Source organism: Penicillium cosmopolitanum, assembly GCF_028827165.1.
Source record: "Penicillium cosmopolitanum strain IBT 29677 chromosome Unknown utg000011l:1.0-3548175.0:1.0-3550911.0, whole genome shotgun sequence".
NCBI classification, from domain to species: Eukaryota; Fungi; Ascomycota; class Eurotiomycetes; order Eurotiales; family Aspergillaceae; genus Penicillium; species Penicillium cosmopolitanum.
Window position 1 is genome coordinate 680,056 of NW_026622681.1, and position 18,372 is coordinate 698,427.

At 46.8% G+C, this 18,372-nt stretch overlaps 9 protein-coding genes across 9 annotated transcripts; 8 read left to right on the forward strand and 1 right to left on the reverse strand.

The window, feature by feature from the left end:
• Positions 1-444: 444 nt before the first annotated feature.
• N7509_011722 (MFS general substrate transporter) lies at positions 445-2,581 on the forward strand (the record flags this gene model as incomplete). Its single annotated transcript, XM_056636359.1, has 8 exons — positions 445-541; positions 607-677; positions 743-813; positions 870-1,161; positions 1,219-1,290; positions 1,347-2,087; positions 2,160-2,264; positions 2,333-2,581. 8 exons carry the CDS (start codon positions 445-447, stop codon positions 2,579-2,581), a joined length of 1,698 nt encoding a protein of 565 aa, XP_056482389.1.
• A 251-nt stretch (positions 2,582-2,832) lies between these two features.
• On the forward strand, positions 2,833-4,896 carry N7509_011723 (uncharacterized protein; the record flags this gene model as incomplete). Its single annotated transcript, XM_056636360.1, has 4 exons — positions 2,833-3,032; positions 3,101-3,623; positions 3,686-4,044; positions 4,104-4,896. 4 exons carry the CDS (start codon positions 2,833-2,835, stop codon positions 4,894-4,896), a joined length of 1,875 nt encoding a protein of 624 aa, XP_056482390.1.
• A 683-nt stretch (positions 4,897-5,579) lies between these two features.
• N7509_011724 (uncharacterized protein) lies at positions 5,580-7,190 on the forward strand (the record flags this gene model as incomplete). Its single annotated transcript, XM_056636361.1, has 2 exons — positions 5,580-6,089; positions 6,165-7,190. The coding sequence occupies 2 exons, from the start codon at positions 5,580-5,582 to the stop codon at positions 7,188-7,190; spliced, it is 1,536 nt and encodes a 511-aa protein (XP_056482391.1).
• An 827-nt stretch (positions 7,191-8,017) lies between these two features.
• Positions 8,018-9,157, forward strand: N7509_011725 (L-asparaginase; the record flags this gene model as incomplete). The annotated part of the gene is made up of 2 exons (XM_056636362.1): positions 8,018-8,589; positions 8,644-9,157. 2 exons carry the CDS (start codon positions 8,018-8,020, stop codon positions 9,155-9,157), a joined length of 1,086 nt encoding a protein of 361 aa, XP_056482392.1.
• A 72-nt stretch (positions 9,158-9,229) lies between these two features.
• N7509_011726 (uncharacterized protein) lies at positions 9,230-11,061 on the reverse strand (the record flags this gene model as incomplete). Its single annotated transcript, XM_056636363.1, has 9 exons — positions 9,230-10,036; positions 10,096-10,138; positions 10,190-10,329; positions 10,381-10,414; positions 10,469-10,527; positions 10,586-10,673; positions 10,727-10,752; positions 10,812-10,881; positions 10,934-11,061. 9 exons carry the CDS (start codon positions 11,059-11,061, stop codon positions 9,230-9,232), a joined length of 1,395 nt encoding a protein of 464 aa, XP_056482393.1.
• Positions 11,062-11,729: 668 nt separating this feature from the next.
• On the forward strand, positions 11,730-13,179 carry N7509_011727 (NAD(P)/FAD-dependent oxidoreductase; the record flags this gene model as incomplete). The annotated part of the gene is made up of 4 exons (XM_056636364.1): positions 11,730-12,170; positions 12,227-12,542; positions 12,598-12,823; positions 12,882-13,179. The coding sequence occupies 4 exons, from the start codon at positions 11,730-11,732 to the stop codon at positions 13,177-13,179; spliced, it is 1,281 nt and encodes a 426-aa protein (XP_056482394.1).
• A 361-nt stretch (positions 13,180-13,540) lies between these two features.
• Positions 13,541-15,116, forward strand: N7509_011728 (fungal specific transcription factor domain-containing protein; the record flags this gene model as incomplete). Its single annotated transcript, XM_056636365.1, has 4 exons — positions 13,541-13,613; positions 13,764-14,078; positions 14,128-14,525; positions 14,580-15,116. The coding sequence occupies 4 exons, from the start codon at positions 13,541-13,543 to the stop codon at positions 15,114-15,116; spliced, it is 1,323 nt and encodes a 440-aa protein (XP_056482395.1).
• Positions 15,117-15,564: 448 nt separating this feature from the next.
• Positions 15,565-15,765, forward strand: N7509_011729 (uncharacterized protein; the record flags this gene model as incomplete). Its single annotated transcript, XM_056636366.1, has 1 exon — positions 15,565-15,765. One exon carries the CDS (start codon positions 15,565-15,567, stop codon positions 15,763-15,765), a length of 201 nt encoding a protein of 66 aa, XP_056482396.1.
• Positions 15,766-17,517: 1,752 nt separating this feature from the next.
• N7509_011730 (P-loop containing nucleoside triphosphate hydrolase protein) lies at positions 17,518-18,291 on the forward strand (the record flags this gene model as incomplete). The annotated part of the gene is made up of 1 exon (XM_056636367.1): positions 17,518-18,291. The coding sequence occupies one exon, from the start codon at positions 17,518-17,520 to the stop codon at positions 18,289-18,291; it is 774 nt and encodes a 257-aa protein (XP_056482397.1).
• Positions 18,292-18,372: the final 81 nt, after the last annotated feature.

Here is an 18,372-nt window from a genome sequence, read left to right on the forward strand (position 1 = left end):
TTGTGTACATCTAGGTTGAGCATGGACCCTTTGCTTCCCCTGGTGGTTGTATCTACTCGGCTTTAGAAAATACATTGAGACATTTCATTCGTAAAGAGCACCGAGATATCTATAATGGGTCGAAGGGGTTGATGGCATTGGCTCAATTGCCGAAACTGTATCATCAAGCAGTCCTGCACTAAATTGTCTACACATGTTGGAACACGGCAATATTTACCGGAAAACGATGGCTTATCTGCTTGAAGTAAATGTCTCCTATCATAGAATGTCATAGATAGCCCTGTTTATGGCTTCTCCGCATTTATATAGGATTCCACTTCGAACATAAGTGGCTCTAAAGCACCGGGCACCAAGACGTTTTTTGAGCTATCAGCTAATGTCATCTTCATTGAAAGTGTTATATCAGAATAGATACTCGCACAAAAAACCATTCAAACTTCAATTATGGCAGAGATTACCGATGCTGAGCCGACCGAGGCAGGACAGTCGCTCAAGGAAATCACGTTTGATGCACCAGGAACTGCATATCTAGAGGGCCCAGGTAGGTTGGTCCGGCTTTTTCACTGTGAGCCGTGGATTACTCTGACTGAAGACACCTTTTCACAGTAGGAGCAGGGTCTTCGCACAGAAGGGTCATTCTACAACCAAAGCCTACCTCCGACCCAAACGACCCCTTGGTGAGCTACATTGACAGAAAAATCCAATGATGTGGAGAATACCCGTATTGATCCCAGATTAACAGAATTGGTCGTTCCGTCGAAAGTCTGTACACTTTGCCATTGCATCATTTTTTACCATGTTGGTGTTTGCTTTGTGGGTTAATATCTTGTTTCTTGCATACATATTCCGTACTACTCTAATCTATTCAGGATTGACATCGGCCCGGTGATTTGGCAAGACTTTGAGGAGCTTCTTCATATTACATACCCTCAACTCAACAACCAATACGCTGTGAACTGTGTCTCTCTCGGTCTCGGTTCAATCATCCTTGTACCCTTGGCCTTGAAGTTTGGGCGCAGGCCTATTTACCTATTGACTGCCATGGTGGTCCTAATTACTGCAATTTGGCAGGCAGTGCTTCGGGACCTTGCAAATATGATGGCTGCACAAGTGTTCAATGGGATAGCTTGCGCCGTTGGATGGACTCTAGTTCCTATCACGGTAAATTTCCAAACAACACAGGTTTGAGTTCATCTCTGTGCTGACATTCTTTCGAAGATCACAGATTTATTCTTCGTCCATCAGAGAGGTCGAGCAAATGCGATTTATCAGATAATGAGTAGCACAGGTGTAAGATCACCCCGAGACCTATACCTCAAATTCAGACTAATCCAATTATTTTCCAGGTCTTTCTCGCTCCTGTCGCCGCGGGATACATAGCGGATGCTCAAGGTTGGCCTTGGATCTATTGGTGGTCAGCTATTCTTGTGGCTGTGAACTTGGTTCTTTTCGTTTTCGCTTTTGAAGAAACCAAGTTCTCCATTCATACCATTGCTGGGTCAGAAATCAGGGCTCCAACATCAGCTCAGGACATTGGACCCATCAACACAGGTGATGTTTTCAAAAGAACAGAACTAGTAGATCCCGAAAGCCAGTTTACAGCTACCACAAATCTATCGACTGTGCCGGATGAGATACAGAATTGGATAGACCATTCCATTCCTTTGAAATCACCGCGCCAACGTTTGGCGCTCTTCACGACATCCGCCGGATCTCTCAGCCAATTTCTACATCATATATACATGCCAGTTCAAGTCCTAGTGAGCATACCAGCCGTTGCCTATGTGATGATACAATATAGCTCCGCTTTAGTATGGTTCACGGTACTCGCCACAACACAGTCAGAATATCTCGCCCTGCCTCCCTATAACTTTGGAACGACAGGCATCGGCCTGCTCAACCTACCACCGTTCGTTGGATCTATCTTCGGGTGTATATGGGGAGGCCCTGTGAGCGATTGGTCAATCAAATTCCTCGCCCGACGGAATGAAGGTGTCTATGAGCCTGAAATGCGGCTTTACATTTCTCTTCTGCCGGGAATATTAGGCCCCGTGGGTCTGTTTCTGTATGGATACAGTGTATCGGAGGTATTTCTTCCCACTAATTCTATACTTACATTCAGCTTAAGGTCTTGATTTATATTGACTATATGTGTACAGGGCTTGCCGTGGATATTTCCCTGCCTCGGATCTGGGCTTTATGGGTTTAGCATGTCTGCACTTATTCCAATCGCCCTGACCTATCTCACTGACTCATATAACAAAGTAAGTAGTCCTGCCAGAGAAATGGGACAGAAAACTGTCTACTAGTATGCAGCAACTGATTTGTGAAGATCCTCGGAACTGCTCTGATTGGGGTGAGCTTCGCCCAGTATATGGTTGCAACTATCATCATCTTTGCGCTTGACCCATGGATCAGCAGTATGGGGTTGTACAACACTTTCACAGTAATTGGATGTCTAGCAGTCGGATGTAACTTGCTCTGCATTCCGATGATTCTCTTTGGAAAGAAATGGCGGATATCTTGCAAACCGCAGTACGAGAAGATGGCAGCTGTTCAGTTTGATGAACGAGGGATTTGATACTACATAGATCCATTTGCTATTACCCGAGGCATCATGATGAATATACTCTTTGTAATTCTAAGATGGCTTAGAATGTTTCACGAGATAATCTTTAGAACAATATTGTATGTTGACTGTGCCTACAACTTCCCCATAGAAATAACAGTGGAGCCTCGCGGGGTCCGCGGACAACCACGAGGCTTAGGTCGCCACCATATCGCGGAGCTCGCGGAGCTCGCGGAACTTTGCTCTTCACCCATGTTCTCGCAATGTCAACGCCTGGAATGGACTCTCAAGCGATTGGGCAAGCTCCATCAGATTCCGCCGCGCGGAAGCGCAAGCGAACGGCATGTCGAACTTGCAGGGAGCGTCGCGTCAAATGCGACAACGGGCGGCCCTCATGCCACTCATGCTGCACCCTGAAATTAGCTTGTGTCTACCCCGACGACAGATCTTCTGCAAGCCCCAAGTTAGTGGGAACTAGGCAGTCCAGTCCCATGATCACCTACTATGAAGCTGACGCATATCCTAACTTAGATTTGACTCTGGCTCTGTGGAGATTCTGCATCAGTTGCAGGGGATCCGTACAGTTCTGGACTCTATAGCCCAAACACAAAAAGATTCTAACGCCTCGCCTACCTACGACTTAACCACCATATTGACCACGGAGCCAAATTTGAGATATGCAAGCTCGAATGATTACAACCCAGGCCACGTGCATCGTGGAAACTTGAGTGACGGGACTGGTCATTCACCATCAAATCGCCTCTGCGCCGGCGTTGAGAGACTTCTTTTCTGGCCCAAAGTCATGGAATTTCTCGGAGAACCAATCGTGGAGAAGTCATTCGTCCTCGAGTGTAATTTGAACATAGCGGGTCTTGCGCCAGATAGGCAATCTTCCAAGTATGGAATCCGCGAAGACGACTTTCTTACACTATGTCGAAACTTCTTAGACTATGTGCATGTGCGCAATCCCATCCTCGAACCAAGTGAACTTGAGCAGCATGCCAAACAATTAGCAGAAGCCGGCCTGAAATGGGACACCAAGTCTTGTCTTGTGGTATGTGATTATTGAAGTACTTCGCCCATATTTTGATTTGTCATTCTAATTGCATGTTCCAGCTCCTGGCATGTGCGCTTGGCTGTTTCGCTTCTGAATATTTTCCAGAAGGAGCTGACGCGCCGGATGAAAATTCAACAAGAGATGATGCATCCTACACCCGAGCAGAAACATATTACGAGGCAGCATGCAAGCGTATCGGTTATTTAGGTACAACGCTGATGGATATCCAATGTCTTTACCTGGCAGGAATATACAAGAAGCATACGCTACGAATTCTCGAGGCCTGGTTCCTGACTGAGCAGGCTTGCTCTCGACTGCATGCATATCTGCTTTGTCAACAAAGACCAACCGGTCCATATGAGCAGAGTGACTATCGTCTTGAACAACGTCTATACTGGTCCTGCGTTAAGGCTGAAAGGTACTCACACGATGGAATTTATATGTTGGACGCGGCTAACCTATTTGATTCACTGACAGCGAGTTCTTGAACGAGATCCCGCTGATTCGAAGCGCCCTAATTTCCCTCGACTACCCGGACCTATTTCCCTCGCCCCCAACACTGCCATGCGCCGAATCTCCCAACATCAATAGCCGAGATGCCTTGTTCAACAAAAGCCAAGAGCAAAGCTGGCTATACTACCTCGCCGAGATTGCATTGCGAAGAACACTGGACCAAGCAATACCTCTGATATACTCACCTGAAGGTCCAGAAATATGGATGGAGAACATCAGCCTCATTCTGCAAAGATCTTCACAGATCGACGAACAGTTGACTGCATGGTATAACCATCTACCCCTTACAATACGACCATCTGTAAACACCGAGATTCCGTCTAATGACCAGCTGTCTTTGTTTCTGCTAGGCCGGTTCTTGGGTGGCAGAGAGGCAATTCTTCGGCCATTCCTTTATTACGTCCTTCACCACAATAGAGCCCCAATCAACCCAGCAGTCCTTTCACGTGCTAATGAGTATGTGTATCTGGCAAGGGGATTAATTATTCATCTTCAGAAGCACAGGCGACATGGCGGTATCTGGTATGCGCTCCGGGGGATCTGGGGCTTGGCTATGATTATTTCGACGATCGTGCATGTGGAAATGTCCAGTTTACCTCCTCCAGCCGATTGGCGGGAACTGATACAGATTTCCTTGCAAATGCTACGCACTTGGAGCGTTGAAGCGGCGGATGTTCGGCAGATGTATGATATTTTGGTCTGCGCATATCGGGCTTTGTGTCTTGAGGTTGGGGTATCTCCGGAGCTTGCGGACTGAACTCCGACAACGAAACTAGTCAAATCCATACAGAAGACTAGAAATGACTTGGATAATTTACTAGTAATCAAAAGCGGTTTGTGGGTATCCTTGCAATGGCAAAAAGGCCGACGATCGTAATCACACGATACAGATGGAGTCGTTTCGGCCCCCTCGTCTTTTCTTAATTACTGGATATCTTGCTCGGTTTCAAAAATACTATCAATCGATATACTACATCTTTTTCTCTCTCGAATATGCAAGCTGGAGATTTTGAAAAGGCAAGAAGATGATTTATCTCGACATCACCGTACTGGAGGTGCGGGGCAGGTCTATAGTTAGAGTATACGCTGCGCATGTATCTTCCGAATACCGAACTTTAGACAGTTGTACTCTGAAGGTTCACGCCGAGACCGTATTATCCGGTCATCGGAACTGATTTTGAATGCAACGTTGAATTATTAAGGTTCGTTCCGTATTTTCAAACCTCGGCGAAATCAAAATTATGGGCAGTCTCATTTGTGTCGAGGATAAATTGTGCTTTTGATCTGGTCCGCGGACTCTGTGCAGTCAACTAGTTCCCCGAGCTCCGCGAAGTGGAGCTGTGGATCTCTATCATCATACCGACATACTTCACAGAAGGCAGCCTAATTCCGGGGCCATAAAGCAAAGCGAGATTTCATAATGCAGTAAACCATCTCAACATGCTCTCAAATCGACTACTTTTATCATTTCATGCCGTCAGCGTTGGGCTGGTTGCAGCATCAGCAGCCCTCACTGTTGATGAGAATGACTTCACCCCCATCAATGAACTTCGCGACCTAGTTCATAGAGTGGGAAGTGTCGGGCTGCGACTTCCGGGAAGCGATGTGCATAATGAACTAGTTGACTGGGTCAATACAAGCTTGCATGACATACCCGGACTTGAAGTCCAGGGGTCTAAGTACGATCTTGACGTCTGGGAGCCAAAGGAAGGGATGAATCTGAGTGAGGCTGGAACCCTTTGCATCCAGTCTGATGGAAAGTGCCACAATATCCCAATTGTTGGAGCAATCCCATTCACTCTTCCGACAAATGACTCTGCCCTCACCGGCCCTCTGATCTATGTCCCTTTCAACCAAAGCATCTCATCCGTAGATGTCCGGGGTAAAGTCATTCTTAGAGATCTTCTCCCTTTGAAAGTCCCATATCCATATCTATTGAAGGATTCGCATGTCAGTCAGTCCCTCTTTTACCCGGGCCCCACTTGCGATTCGCGATACAGCAACTATTTACTGAGTCAAATATAGTACATCACGCCAGATCTTGCCGCTCAAATCAATGGCACCTACGAAAGGCCATATCTTTCCACACCAGCGGACGACCTTATCGCCGCTGGAAGAGGTGGTGCAGCCGGATTGATTTCTGCGTTCGACATCCCTCGAAAAACGCTAGAAGGTTACTACGATCCTCATTTTGGACAACATTATCTAATTCCGGGTGTCTATCTGGGTTCCGAGCAGTACTATATGCTTCGAGACGCATGTCGGTACGGACATGCAGCATCTCTGAAGATTTCCGCAGACACAGGTCGTAAATATACCCGCGAGCTGTTTGCTACTCTTCCCGGTCGATCCAAGGAAACAATAATCATCGGTTCGCATACGGATGGCGCAACCTGGGTCCAAGAGAATGGCGTGGCAGGCCTCCTTACACTGGCAAAGTACTTTGCAGCTCAGCCGATAGCATCGCCCGCCAGGGCGAAGACACTTAAGTTTGCATTCACGTCCGGACATCTGACATACAGCAGAGATGGATCGATCCCGTACGCAAAGAAACTCGACCAGGAATACGATAGCGGAAATCTTGCGTTGGTCATCATCCTCGAGCACCTGGGAGCACGGGAGCTGCTGCCATCCGCTGCGTCAAACGGTCAATATGGTCGTGTATTGAACTTCACCGGCAATAGCGAAGCAACTCTTTGGAGCGTTGGACCTACTCGGCTAGTTATTGATGCTGTTACTACAGCTGTCAAAAACCGCATGCTGGATGGGATGGGGGTGACCCCAGGAAACCCCCCAAAAAACACTTCGCAGATTCCTTTCTATGCCTCCCAGGGTGGCATCGGGACAACGTACCATAACTACCTTCTTCCGACTACGTCTATCGTCTCTGGACCGTGGAGTCTATGGGCGCCCTCCTTTGGCGAAGCGGCCATTGATTTCGCCCGACTGCGCGATCAGTTGCTGGCTGTTGCGGATGTGGTGGTTGGTCTTGCATCAGATTCGAAGGACGAGATCGCTGGGGGGGTATATCGAATACCGCCAGATGCGTGAAAATGGCTTCCCTTGGAAGGAGCCAAGTTGGATCTCCCAATATTTGCCTGGACCTCGGTAGACGTGCAAACTTAACGAGTCATGACCAGCTCCAATCATGATTTTGGGAATTGACCAAGGCTTTGTAGCCAGCAGAGTATATGACAATGTGGTGGTCATAGTCTGAAGTCCATCATGTTTCATCTCCGACTGCTCAGGAATCAATATGATTTCCACGTTGTTGGTGGCTGACAGTCGACCTTCCTCAACTGTCGTCGGTCGAGGAGGGCTGCTAAATGGACCACCCTTTTTTGCTAAATGGACCATATGCCCTTCTGAATCCAGATTAGTATGTAATCTCTATACAACTTTGGATACACTTAATCTACCTCTAGCGCTGTGAAAGTTTCTAGTCCGTTGTTGGCCTCTCTAGTCTCCGCTATCCTATGGCAGACTAGTACCTACCTGAGATGGAAGAGAGTAGCTAATCTATTCTATCCTGGGTAGGTACTAGTCTGCTCACTATTAGAAGACAGTAACTGATAGTAGACAACAGGGAGTCAGAAACTTTTGCAGTACTTGTACTACCGTAGACATAGATTGAGTATATCTAAATTTGTATAGAAATTATATACTCATCTGGATTCAGAAGGGCCCATGGCCCATTTAGCAAAAAAGGTGGTCCATTTAGCAGCACTCCGGTTGAGCCCTACTAGACCCGTTTCGGCCGCTACGGCTCAGTTAGTAGCGGCGCCGGAGTTTAAATCCCTTGAATGTTCAACACAATTCACATCTCACCCATTCTTTTCATTACGTTCTATTTCTCTGAAGCACTTAAATTTCCCACGATGGTCATAAAGACAACATTTTTACTCTTTGCCCAGGTCTTTCTGTCCACCTCGGCGGCTGTTCCGCACGTATCCAGTTCGTGCAAAGGACATACTCATCAAAACGGCAACCTACCCAATGTGACAATTTTCGGAACCGGAGGCACAATTGCGAGCAAAGGTACGAGTAATACTCAAACCACAAACTATAAAGTCGGAGTCACCATCGAGGCGCTCGTAGAGGCAGTGCCTGAATTATGCAACATATCAAATGTTTCTGGTCTACAAGTCTCAAACGTTGATAGCGGATCAATCAACTCCACTATCCTACTTCATCTAGCTCGATACGTCAATGCCGACATGGCGAACCCAATATCCCACGGCTCTGTCGTGACACACGGAACTGATACACTGGAGGAAACGGCATTCTTCCTAGACCTGACTGTGAAGACACATAAGCCGGTTGTTATGACTGGCGCTATGAGGCCTTCCACCGCAATCAGCGCCGACGGACCCTTGAATCTATATCAAGCGGTGAAACTCGCCGGCTCCGATGAAGCTCGCGACCGGGGTGTCCTAATTGTGTTGAACGAGTAAGTAAATCGACGTTATTCTGTCCCTTGATCGATACTAACATCATAAATTAGCCGTATAGGAAGCGCATATACTACAACCAAAAACAACGCAAACTCTCTAGATACATTTTACGCAACAGAACAAGGCCAACTCGGCTTCTTCATCGACCAAGTCCCTAAATTCTACTCTTCTCCATCGACCCCTCGCAACAAACCACACTTCAGTATCGGGGATGCAGATTTTCTGCCCCAGGTAGATATTCTTTACGGCTATCAGGACGCGAATCCGGCTCTCGTCGAAGCATCCGTTCGATCTGGAGCGAAAGGAATTATTTTCGCAGGGGTAGGAGCTGGCGGATGGAGTGAGAGTGGGCTGAAGGCTGCGCAGAGAATGTATAATGAGACTGGTATTCCGATGGTATTTAGTCGACGTACGGAGGATGGGTTTGCCGGTGGTGACTCTATTTATTCATTTCAAATGACGAGCGGATTTCTGAATCCGCAGAAAGCAAGGATTATGTTGCAGCTTGCCCTCCTTGAGAATTATGGAAACGAGGAGATCAGGGCTCTATTTTATGGCCAGTGATAGCGGCAAATTAGAGGCATTTCGATTCAAGTTCACAATAATTCAAGCTCTACGTATCAGTTAGAGTGCAATTTAAAGGAGATATCTAAAACCTCCATCATTTCCACCATCGAGCTCCGCTCTACCAAGTTTCCGATTTAGTCTTCGTAGGATGAACCGGAAAACGGTAGCAGTAACTATCGCCAATAAGGAGGTGCCGGCATTCACACTCATGGCAAGAACAAACCGGGGTGCGCCACTATCAGGGTACAGATAGGGGCTATAAATCGATGAACAATTTGCTATCGCGTTTGTAAGTGCAAGCGCAGCTGCTCGCTTTGAAGATGGCCGAGGAAGCGTGTTTGCTACCCAGGCAATACCAATAATGAAAGCAGTATAAACACCAGGAAGCATAATCATCATGGCAAAGTATCTTGGACCGAATTTAGTCGTGGCTGCAGAGATAATGAAGCCAGCAATGGAGACCCAAAGTGGTAGAGTGAAATGGAAGTAGCGTTCGCCTGTCCGGTCGGCATTCCGAGAAACAGCCATGGCGACAATGCAGGACAAGATATAAGGAGGAACTGTGAGTAGAAGTGTGTGAATTCGACTTTCTCCGAGGCCTTCTACCACGGTGGGAAAGAAGCTGTTTATTGTACCACTGGAGACTGCACCAAGATTCAGAACCACGAGAAACCAGGTTTTCGAGTCGGTTATACACTCTTTAAACCCTCCCATCAAGGTTGGTTTTTCTTCGCATTCCCATTCGTCTTCTCTGATATCCTTTGCCAGTCGCCAGATGGCGAGCTCTCGTTGTTGCTCAGTTATACATGTTGAATTGTGTGGGAAATTCGGTAGAACGAAATATGCGGCAAAAGCAATGAAAACCGTGATTGAGCCCTACTGTGGTCAGAGGTCTGCATAAGGACTATTACGATGATGAAACAGCCGGGACATACCTCGATTATGAATAGCCACCTCCATGCCAAGAGGCCTCTCACACTTATTGCTAGTTAGTGATTTTGAAGAATTAAATGGGCCGTTACAACTAACCCATTCATTCCGTCGTTGATACCAGCAGCGATAAGCCCGGAAAATGCCCCTGAAAGAAGAGCCCCGCAGTAAAGAATGGCAGTGCGCAAAGATAGTTCCTTTCGGGTATACCAAGCGCTCAGCGTCGCCATGCATCCTGGCTATAATATGTTAGCTGCAGCGATATACAAATAGTAGGATGGCTGACAGACAAAATATGCTGCTTCCACGAAGCCTAAGATAAATCTTCTCTAGGTTAGCTCATCGGGCATTTGTCGCAACTATTCAACAATTTCATACCTGCATGCTACAAGGCCACCATAGCCCTGTGTTGCACCACTGGCGCCACATAGAATGCCCTAGATGATCTTAGACAAACGAAAGATTGAAAATGCTGCTTTTATGGCGTTAACTGACCCATATTATCATACATGTGGGAAGATAAAGCGCGGGCTTTCCAATTTTATTCAGAAACAAATTCGACGGCACTTGCATTAGGATATATCTAAAGCTGTCAGTGGTATCCATGGTCGGAGTGAGAGGGGATATGGGACCTACCCGACAAATAGAACGCTCACGCAAGTCTTGAATGATATGCTAGTATTAGAAAGAAAAGCCTTCGGGTTGCCATGATTTCAAATACCTGGAACTGAACCGAAGTCAGACCTAGCTCCTCCGTGATTCCGCTTAATTTGGCGGCTGCGATCGCATTTCTGAATATCTTATTAGTCAAGAAATACCTTAAACTTTTTATTGGCAAAATACCTGTCAAGATAGTTCATGATGTAGATCAAGACCAGCATAGGCATAAGTCGAATGTCGAGCTTCCTAACGAGAAGATTTTCCAATTTTCCAATCTCTTCACTCGTGAGCCCTTGCAATGTGGGAGGCATTGGGTGAATAGACACAGGCGAGCCCCAATCCAGCTTCTCCTGGGGCCAATTGCAGGGTGTTCGACTTGCTTCTTAACATCCGTCATGATGACTTTTAGAAATGAGTCAAAAAATGGTAAAAATTTATGATTTATACTAAGCGCTCGGATGCGACTTTATAGTGAACCTTGGAAAATCGTCATTTAGCTAGTCTGTGCCCCCTCCTATTATCTCTAATATATAATATATCTACCACACTGTCCGGCTCGAACGGCTTGACCCCAGATTATGATCAGCTGCAACGGAGATAGCCTTCCCCGCATATTTGGATATGCCTTGAGAGCTTATCAGCCGTCGGCCGCTACGGCTTCTTCCACGAGTTTAATTGGGTAAACAGTCATACCCTCCACTTTCGGAAGCGGGGTTGGCTGAGTCTTTCTTCCATCGCCGTAGCGGCCGTGTCGACAGACTATTTACGTTATCCACTAGCAAGGATAAAACAATATGGGAATGGATGACTTTGACGCTGGCTCTCCAATTATCTTTTAGCCGTAGTGTCCGGTGATGTAAAGAGACCTCATCATCTCCGCACTTTTAAGCCCTTTTCCGAAAAGACCAGAGATTTAAATGGAGCTCACAATTCCGCCAGATGGAAATACATCTGAAAATCTTAGTCTAGACAACCAAAAATGTCGCCGCCTTCTGTTCTCATCATTGGTGGAGGTGCTTTCGGCACTTCCACTGCTTACCATCTCTCTCACCGAGGTTATTCCAATGTGACTGTTCTTGATCGCTTTGCAGCACCATCCAAGGATGCAGCGGCCACAGACTTGAACAAGATTATTCGACATGATTATCCAAATCCTTTATATACAAGACTTGGAAGAGAAGCGATGACTGTGTGGAAAGACCAGGATTCAATTTTTCGGGGGATGTTTAGAGGAACTGGGTGGATCATGTCTGCACACGAAATGACCAAGAATTTTCTGAAGGCCGCGTACGAATCTGCGACCAAGGGAGATAACGAATCTGCACAATGGATGAGCATCGCGGAAACGAAAGAGAAGTGGCCTGAGTTTACTGGTTCTTTTGACGGCTGGTTGAACCTTTGGAGTCCGCAAGCTGGATGGGTGAGTAGAAATCAAATTAGTCCAATCAGGAAATTGCTGAATATTTTAACTCACAGGTTCCCTCCGGACAAGCTCTTCTTCGGTTTTCTCAAGCAGCTCAGTCCAATGGAGTTAGATATGTCTCGGGAGACGCGGGATTTGTCAAGCGGCTTCTTTACAATGAAGATGGCGCTTGCATTGGTGCATTAGCGGCCAATGGACAGGTACACCTGGCTGATGTGGTCGTCATCTGTACAGGTGCAAATACGGCGACGCTCATTGATGCGAAAGATGAAATAATCGCTCGGTCGCATTGTGTGGGGATAATTCAATTAACCCCGGAGGAAGTGATCAAGTACAAGAATTTGCCCATCGTGGATGATTTCGAGCAAGGTGAGTTTGCTATGATCGACAGGGAAATATTTATGATGCTCATACAATCCAACAGGTATTCTGTTTCCTCCAGATGAGAATGGACTCCTCAAACTTTGTAGTTGCCGATTTATCACCAACTACTACAACTCCTTTATCCCGGGCGCTTCTATCGGCCATTCGCATGAAGACTATCCAGAAGACGGTATTCCTAGACAAATCGAACAGGAAATGAGATCTTTCGTTCGTGACATGATTCCTGAGCTTGCGGACCGAGAGTGGGCCTCCACTCGCATGTGCTGGTAGGTGTTAATTCTGCTGAACTACGAGTATTCTTCTTCGGATGCTAACATTGCGAAGGGACGGAGATACCAAGGATGTCAACTTTCGCATCTGCCCTTACCCTAAGGCTAAGAACCTATACATTGCCACAGCAGGCTCTGGTCACGGATTCAAGTTTATGCCGGTGATTGGCAAATATGTCGTGGACATGTTAGAAGGAAAACTGGACAAGGAGTATACCGATCTATGGAAGTGGCGGTTTGGCGCAACTCCGCCAAAGACTGGCAAAGAGCCTCATCCGTGGCCGCAGAGAGACTTGGGAGAGCTGGATGGATGGAAGGGTAGGAACAAAAAAGTCATTCCAGGCAAACTATAGAAAATCATAGGCGAAATGAGGTTAGATTTTCCCATCGGACAAGTAGTCTTTGTTCTATAGAGATGTTTTTTTTTCTTTTCTTTCAGATTTCAAATAATTCGCAACATGTAATTTCCAAGAAAGGGAGAAAAAAGGCCAGAAAGTGTGCTATGACCTGTGAAGATATAGATCATCAAGTGAACTCAAGTTACTAGTGTGGTTCTAGCAGATATCAATAAACTCTACCGAGAGTTGGTACTGCGGGGACTCGGATCCGTTGGAGATAAAAGCCGGGGACTCTCCCACTTGCCCGGCTTCCCTCGCTGGGAACTCGAGTCAGAAACATCTTCCCCCAATCGGTCGCTACGCCCAGTCATCTAAAATGCCTCGCTTCAAAGGGAGATCTATCAACGCTTGTCATTACTGCCGCACCCAGAAAGTGAAGTGCAGTGGGGGTACGTCCAGATTTCTCGTCCATCGACACCAGCCTGACAAATCGAGAACAGAACAACCTTGTGTAAAATGCCGTTCAAGCCAGAGGACTTGCGTATACTCGTTTCGAGAAAAAGCAATATCGATTCCGGAGAGCTATTTGCGAAGATTAGAGAGCGAACTTGCGCAACTCCGGCAGCCCGTTGGCGATAATCAGAGACGTGTGACTCAAGTTGGCTACCAGTTCACAACTCCCTCGAGCATTGGCCTAGAAGGACAGGCAATTCCAGATCGGTTGATTGAGAACTCTACAACGGAGCACTTTGTTCGCAAGCTCAAAGGCGTCTATTCCACCCGGTCGCAAGACATTTCGGGGGTTTCTCCATTGTCAAACGGCTCAACTGCCGACCGATCCAACTTTCATGATAATGATGACCGGTCTGCAACTTCAGATTACACATATATCCCCCTCGATAATGACAGTAACCGTATAATTATACAGTCCTCTCCCCCACCAACATCTACTAACCGTCACAGATGCCAAGGTCTTCGTCAAACTCCCGCCACACTCATATGCTCTTTATCTGTTGGGCCAGTTTGAATCTTTCATGGGGTCGGATTATCATTGGTATAAAAAGAAGTGTTTCCGTGCCAAAATCGAAGCCACCTATGATTCGTCACAGTCACAGGCAGTCGATCGAATATGGCTTTGCTGTTTCTCGGTTGTTTTGGCTCTCGGGGAGTCATACAACGACGGCGTTGCGCCTTCATTTTTCATCGGTGATAAGTCAGGATTAACAGCGGATAACCCCTATGATGGGGATTCGCGACAGATTACACCCCCGGGAATTGAATTTTTCAAACAAGCATTACTTTTGCTTCGGCCGTCTTACGAGGAACCGACAATCGAACAAGTCGAAGCTCTCAACCTCATTGTAAGTGCGATATGTATGTTGGTTTTACATGAGATCGAAGCTCATTTCTAGTAGACATTCTACTGCTATTCACTTAACCGGAGAAAGACAGCATATGCCTATGCCGGAATGGCTCTACGACTAGCGAACCTCCTGGGGATTCCAAATTCATTGGTGGCACATAGCCCACTTGAGAAAGAACACCACAAGCGAATTTGGTGGACGGCAGTTTGCATGGATATAATGACTTGTACCGAGCTGTCATTAGCACCATCCCAGGTGCTGTATGACGATACTAGTGCAACTGCAGATTGCATAGAATTGTCTTCTGGCGAGACCGAAGAATTTTCAGATCCTCGGTATCTTACTGCGCAAGTTAAGCTTGTTCGTATCAAGTACCATATAACAAGGACTATCTCCGAGCTTCGATACGGGAATTCCTTGGAGGCACATGCACTGATTGAGCCCTGTCTCCAAGCCCTGAGGAATTGGAAGGCACAGTTCTCACTAAGCCTGGAGTTCAAGGAAGATGGTACATTTTCCGAGAATACGCTTTCTAATCCCCCTATGCGTACGATTGCGTCACTACTCCTACGCTATAACCAGGTATGAAGTGATAACTTGTGTCAATCCCAAATAGAAGACTAATTAATCCAGTGCTTTATAATTCTCCTTCGCCCCCTACTATTAAAACAACTTCAAGATCTCGTTCAGAACATCGATGCCCCAATCCCAAGCAGCGAGATTGAGAGCCTGGATACTCAGTGCTTACAGGCAGCAATAAACAACACCGCCATACAGTTTGCTCTATCAAAATGTCATAGGATAGGTACGTGCTTATATTTCCAAGTTATTTGAGACTGGGCTCAAACTATGAAATAAACCACTAGATCCGACTGACTTATTCGTAGCAAACTTCGGGTTCTGGGACTCTCTGCACATATTTACTAGTCTTGCGATACATCTAATATCGAGATTTATCAGAGAAAGGCGGCCCACTGCGTTCGATGGTGTCATATTCAATGCACCATACGAGCCAGTCAAAAGGCTACTTGCTGAAATGGCCCAATGTGGCAACGCAGCATCCAAGGATCACAACCGCATGATAACTGAGATAGAGGATCTATTCACGGAAACCTCTTTGAACACCGAATTACTAGTTGAAGGGATCGAGAGTCTTGTAGACTGGCCAGACTACCTGGACAACGGGACACTGGGCTTCGAGTTTGATGGGACATTTCCGTCAGTTGGCTGGTCCTGATCTGATTGAGAAATTATGTTGTATGAGAATAGGGTCCCGAGAACAGCGAAATACAGAACAGCGAAATACAGAACAGCGAAATACAGAACAGCGAAATACTATACTGACGATGTTGGAAATGAACAATATTTACAAGGACCCTGGCGCCCTCCCTCTTCTTCTCCTCCTCCCTCCCCTTCTCATGCTCTCGGTGGTGAAAACATGTCAGCGCAACAATCTGAACTAGGAGGGCAAAGATCTCCAAGTCTTCTCAAAGATGCTGAAGGCGCCGTATAATCGGAGCGTTAGGAACGAGGTTTTGGAACCAGGGTTCGGAGAAAAACCCTGGAACGGGAAGCCCAAATATTCTTGATTCATCTCGGCAACTGTAAGGAAGATTTCGATGCCGTAGTGAGTGAGCTGACCCATCTTGGCGTATCAATTAGCGTATATTACGCCATGGCTGATACAATTTACTTACTGACTTAGCCGGATATGATCTTTGTGCTTGCGGTGTTTGCCGCGGCCTGGCACATCAAAAGATTCGCAAGTAGAGGCAATAAACGCCAGAATTTTCAAGGCTTGTCGCACAAGAAGTGGCTTTCAAGGACTTTCGGTTCGGGGTTGTGCTTTAACCTCAACTATGAGAAGAAAAGTTCGCCATTGGGATCAATGAGCCCACCACCGACAATGGATCGAATATTCGCTTGGCCGAGCTGGGATGTTACGTGTCGTTGTACTTGGTCGTATTTCAGGTCCGTTGGCAACGCGGGACATGAAGTTTCCAACAGAAGGCGAAAGCCGAATTGATTCGAGGCTCTGCTGTTTCTTCGAGTGCCTCTCGCACAGCGAGAGCTCTTTGATTGTGCAATGGGAGCAAATCTAGGAAACCACCAGTGCCGTCAGTTTTGTCGGTCTTGATTTGCAGGTTGCACATTCCCTTGGATATTCTGGCTCATCGATGTCGTCTTGATCTTGGTCGCTGAGGGTATCTGAACGACTTGTTGGCTGCGATTCCAGTTTAATACATTTAGGTGGCCCCTGAACCGGCATATCCGATGAATGACCGCTTGCTGGCCATCTAGGTCCATCAGCACTCCCACCATAGGAATCCTCGGGAAAATGAAAAGTAAAAATTTCCTTGAATTGATAATGGAGGTCGCGAACATTGGATAAAGGTCCCGGAGATGACAGGTTGCCCGGGCTTTCGTTCCTTGTTTTTGTAGATGTGGTCTAGAAATCGAACCTAGTTGGCAAAACTCTGTTTCATCAAAAACAGTGGAGCTGGCGCAGTAAAGTAGGGTTGTAAAAGAAATTGAGAGAAGAAAATAAAGACTATCCAAGGCAGATTCCACCTTATCCCCCGATCATGTGAGTACCTTACCCTATCTTAAGGTAAGTGCGATGTTGACCTACGAGAAAGGGAAGGCATGACTCGCATGAGGCAGGTATACTGCAGTAGCGGCAATGGCAAGAACAACAACAATAACAACAATAACAACCTTAGAAAGGCAGTCACCACCCACAGCTTACATACTACTAGTATATGGTTGACTACTCGTACCTACTCAGGTAGCCATCTCTTGCCCGATCTCTTCCACCTGCAACTCCTAGCTTTAACAACAACCATCGTCCCATCTCCAAACCAGTGCCGTGTTGTTCTCACCAATTCCAGTCTAATACCATTTCAAGGAACTGGAAAAAGCGCTCCGAAGAGACCAATAAAGCAGACTGGCCTTCAGTACGACTTTATCTGGAGTCTGTCAATTCCGCATGGACTCCCAACGGCCTCGACTAGACTGCTTCTTGCAAGGATTCAAACAATCCCGTATCATTTTTACGCTTGAGAACTGTGATATATGTACTATCTACCGCCGTCCGAGTGAAGCAGACGATACTATTCAACACCTGGGCAGTATCAACACGCCTTGCAAGGCTGGCCAAAACTCGGGAAAGAATGGATTGTCTCGAGCTCGTTCCCGAGATCCGTTCTTTATCAAAAATCGAAACCGAAGAGAATACCTGCTGGAGGGAATCCGGAACGGAAGCGCCGAGAAGCTGAGGATCAGCTACAGCGTCTTCAGTGTGGACAAGATACAAGAGCCCACTTTCGTCAAAAAAAGAAGCCCCAGAGTGGCTTTTCCATGCTACCGTCTCCGAAGAGATCAAGCCACAGGTTTCCGAAACGACCGAAATCCAATTCGCGCTCTACAAGAACTCTCCCTTGACAAAGAGGTTTTTCTCTCAAAAAGACTGTTCGTACACGGCAGAGAAATGGATCCCCACGGCCCTGAGTTCTTCAACCTCGATAGGTGTCAGCACTCGGGTCTAGAGACGTCAATCAAAGACGCTCGGATCAAGCGCATCCTCGACCAGACTACTCTCGACCAGTTCCAGCTAGAGACTTTCAAAAAGTCCACCGCGGCAAGTCCTGGCGGAGTGATGCTGATCCAAGGACCCCCTGGAATATGTAAAACCAATGCGACTATTCCGGTCGTCCTCTCCCATGCCGCAATTGGGATTAAGTTTTTGATTGCTGCTGGGTGAAACAAAGCTGTTGACAACCTCACCGCCGCAGTATACACACGCCTTGCTAGCAGGGCCCCTGATCTGCGTAAGTGGTGTGGC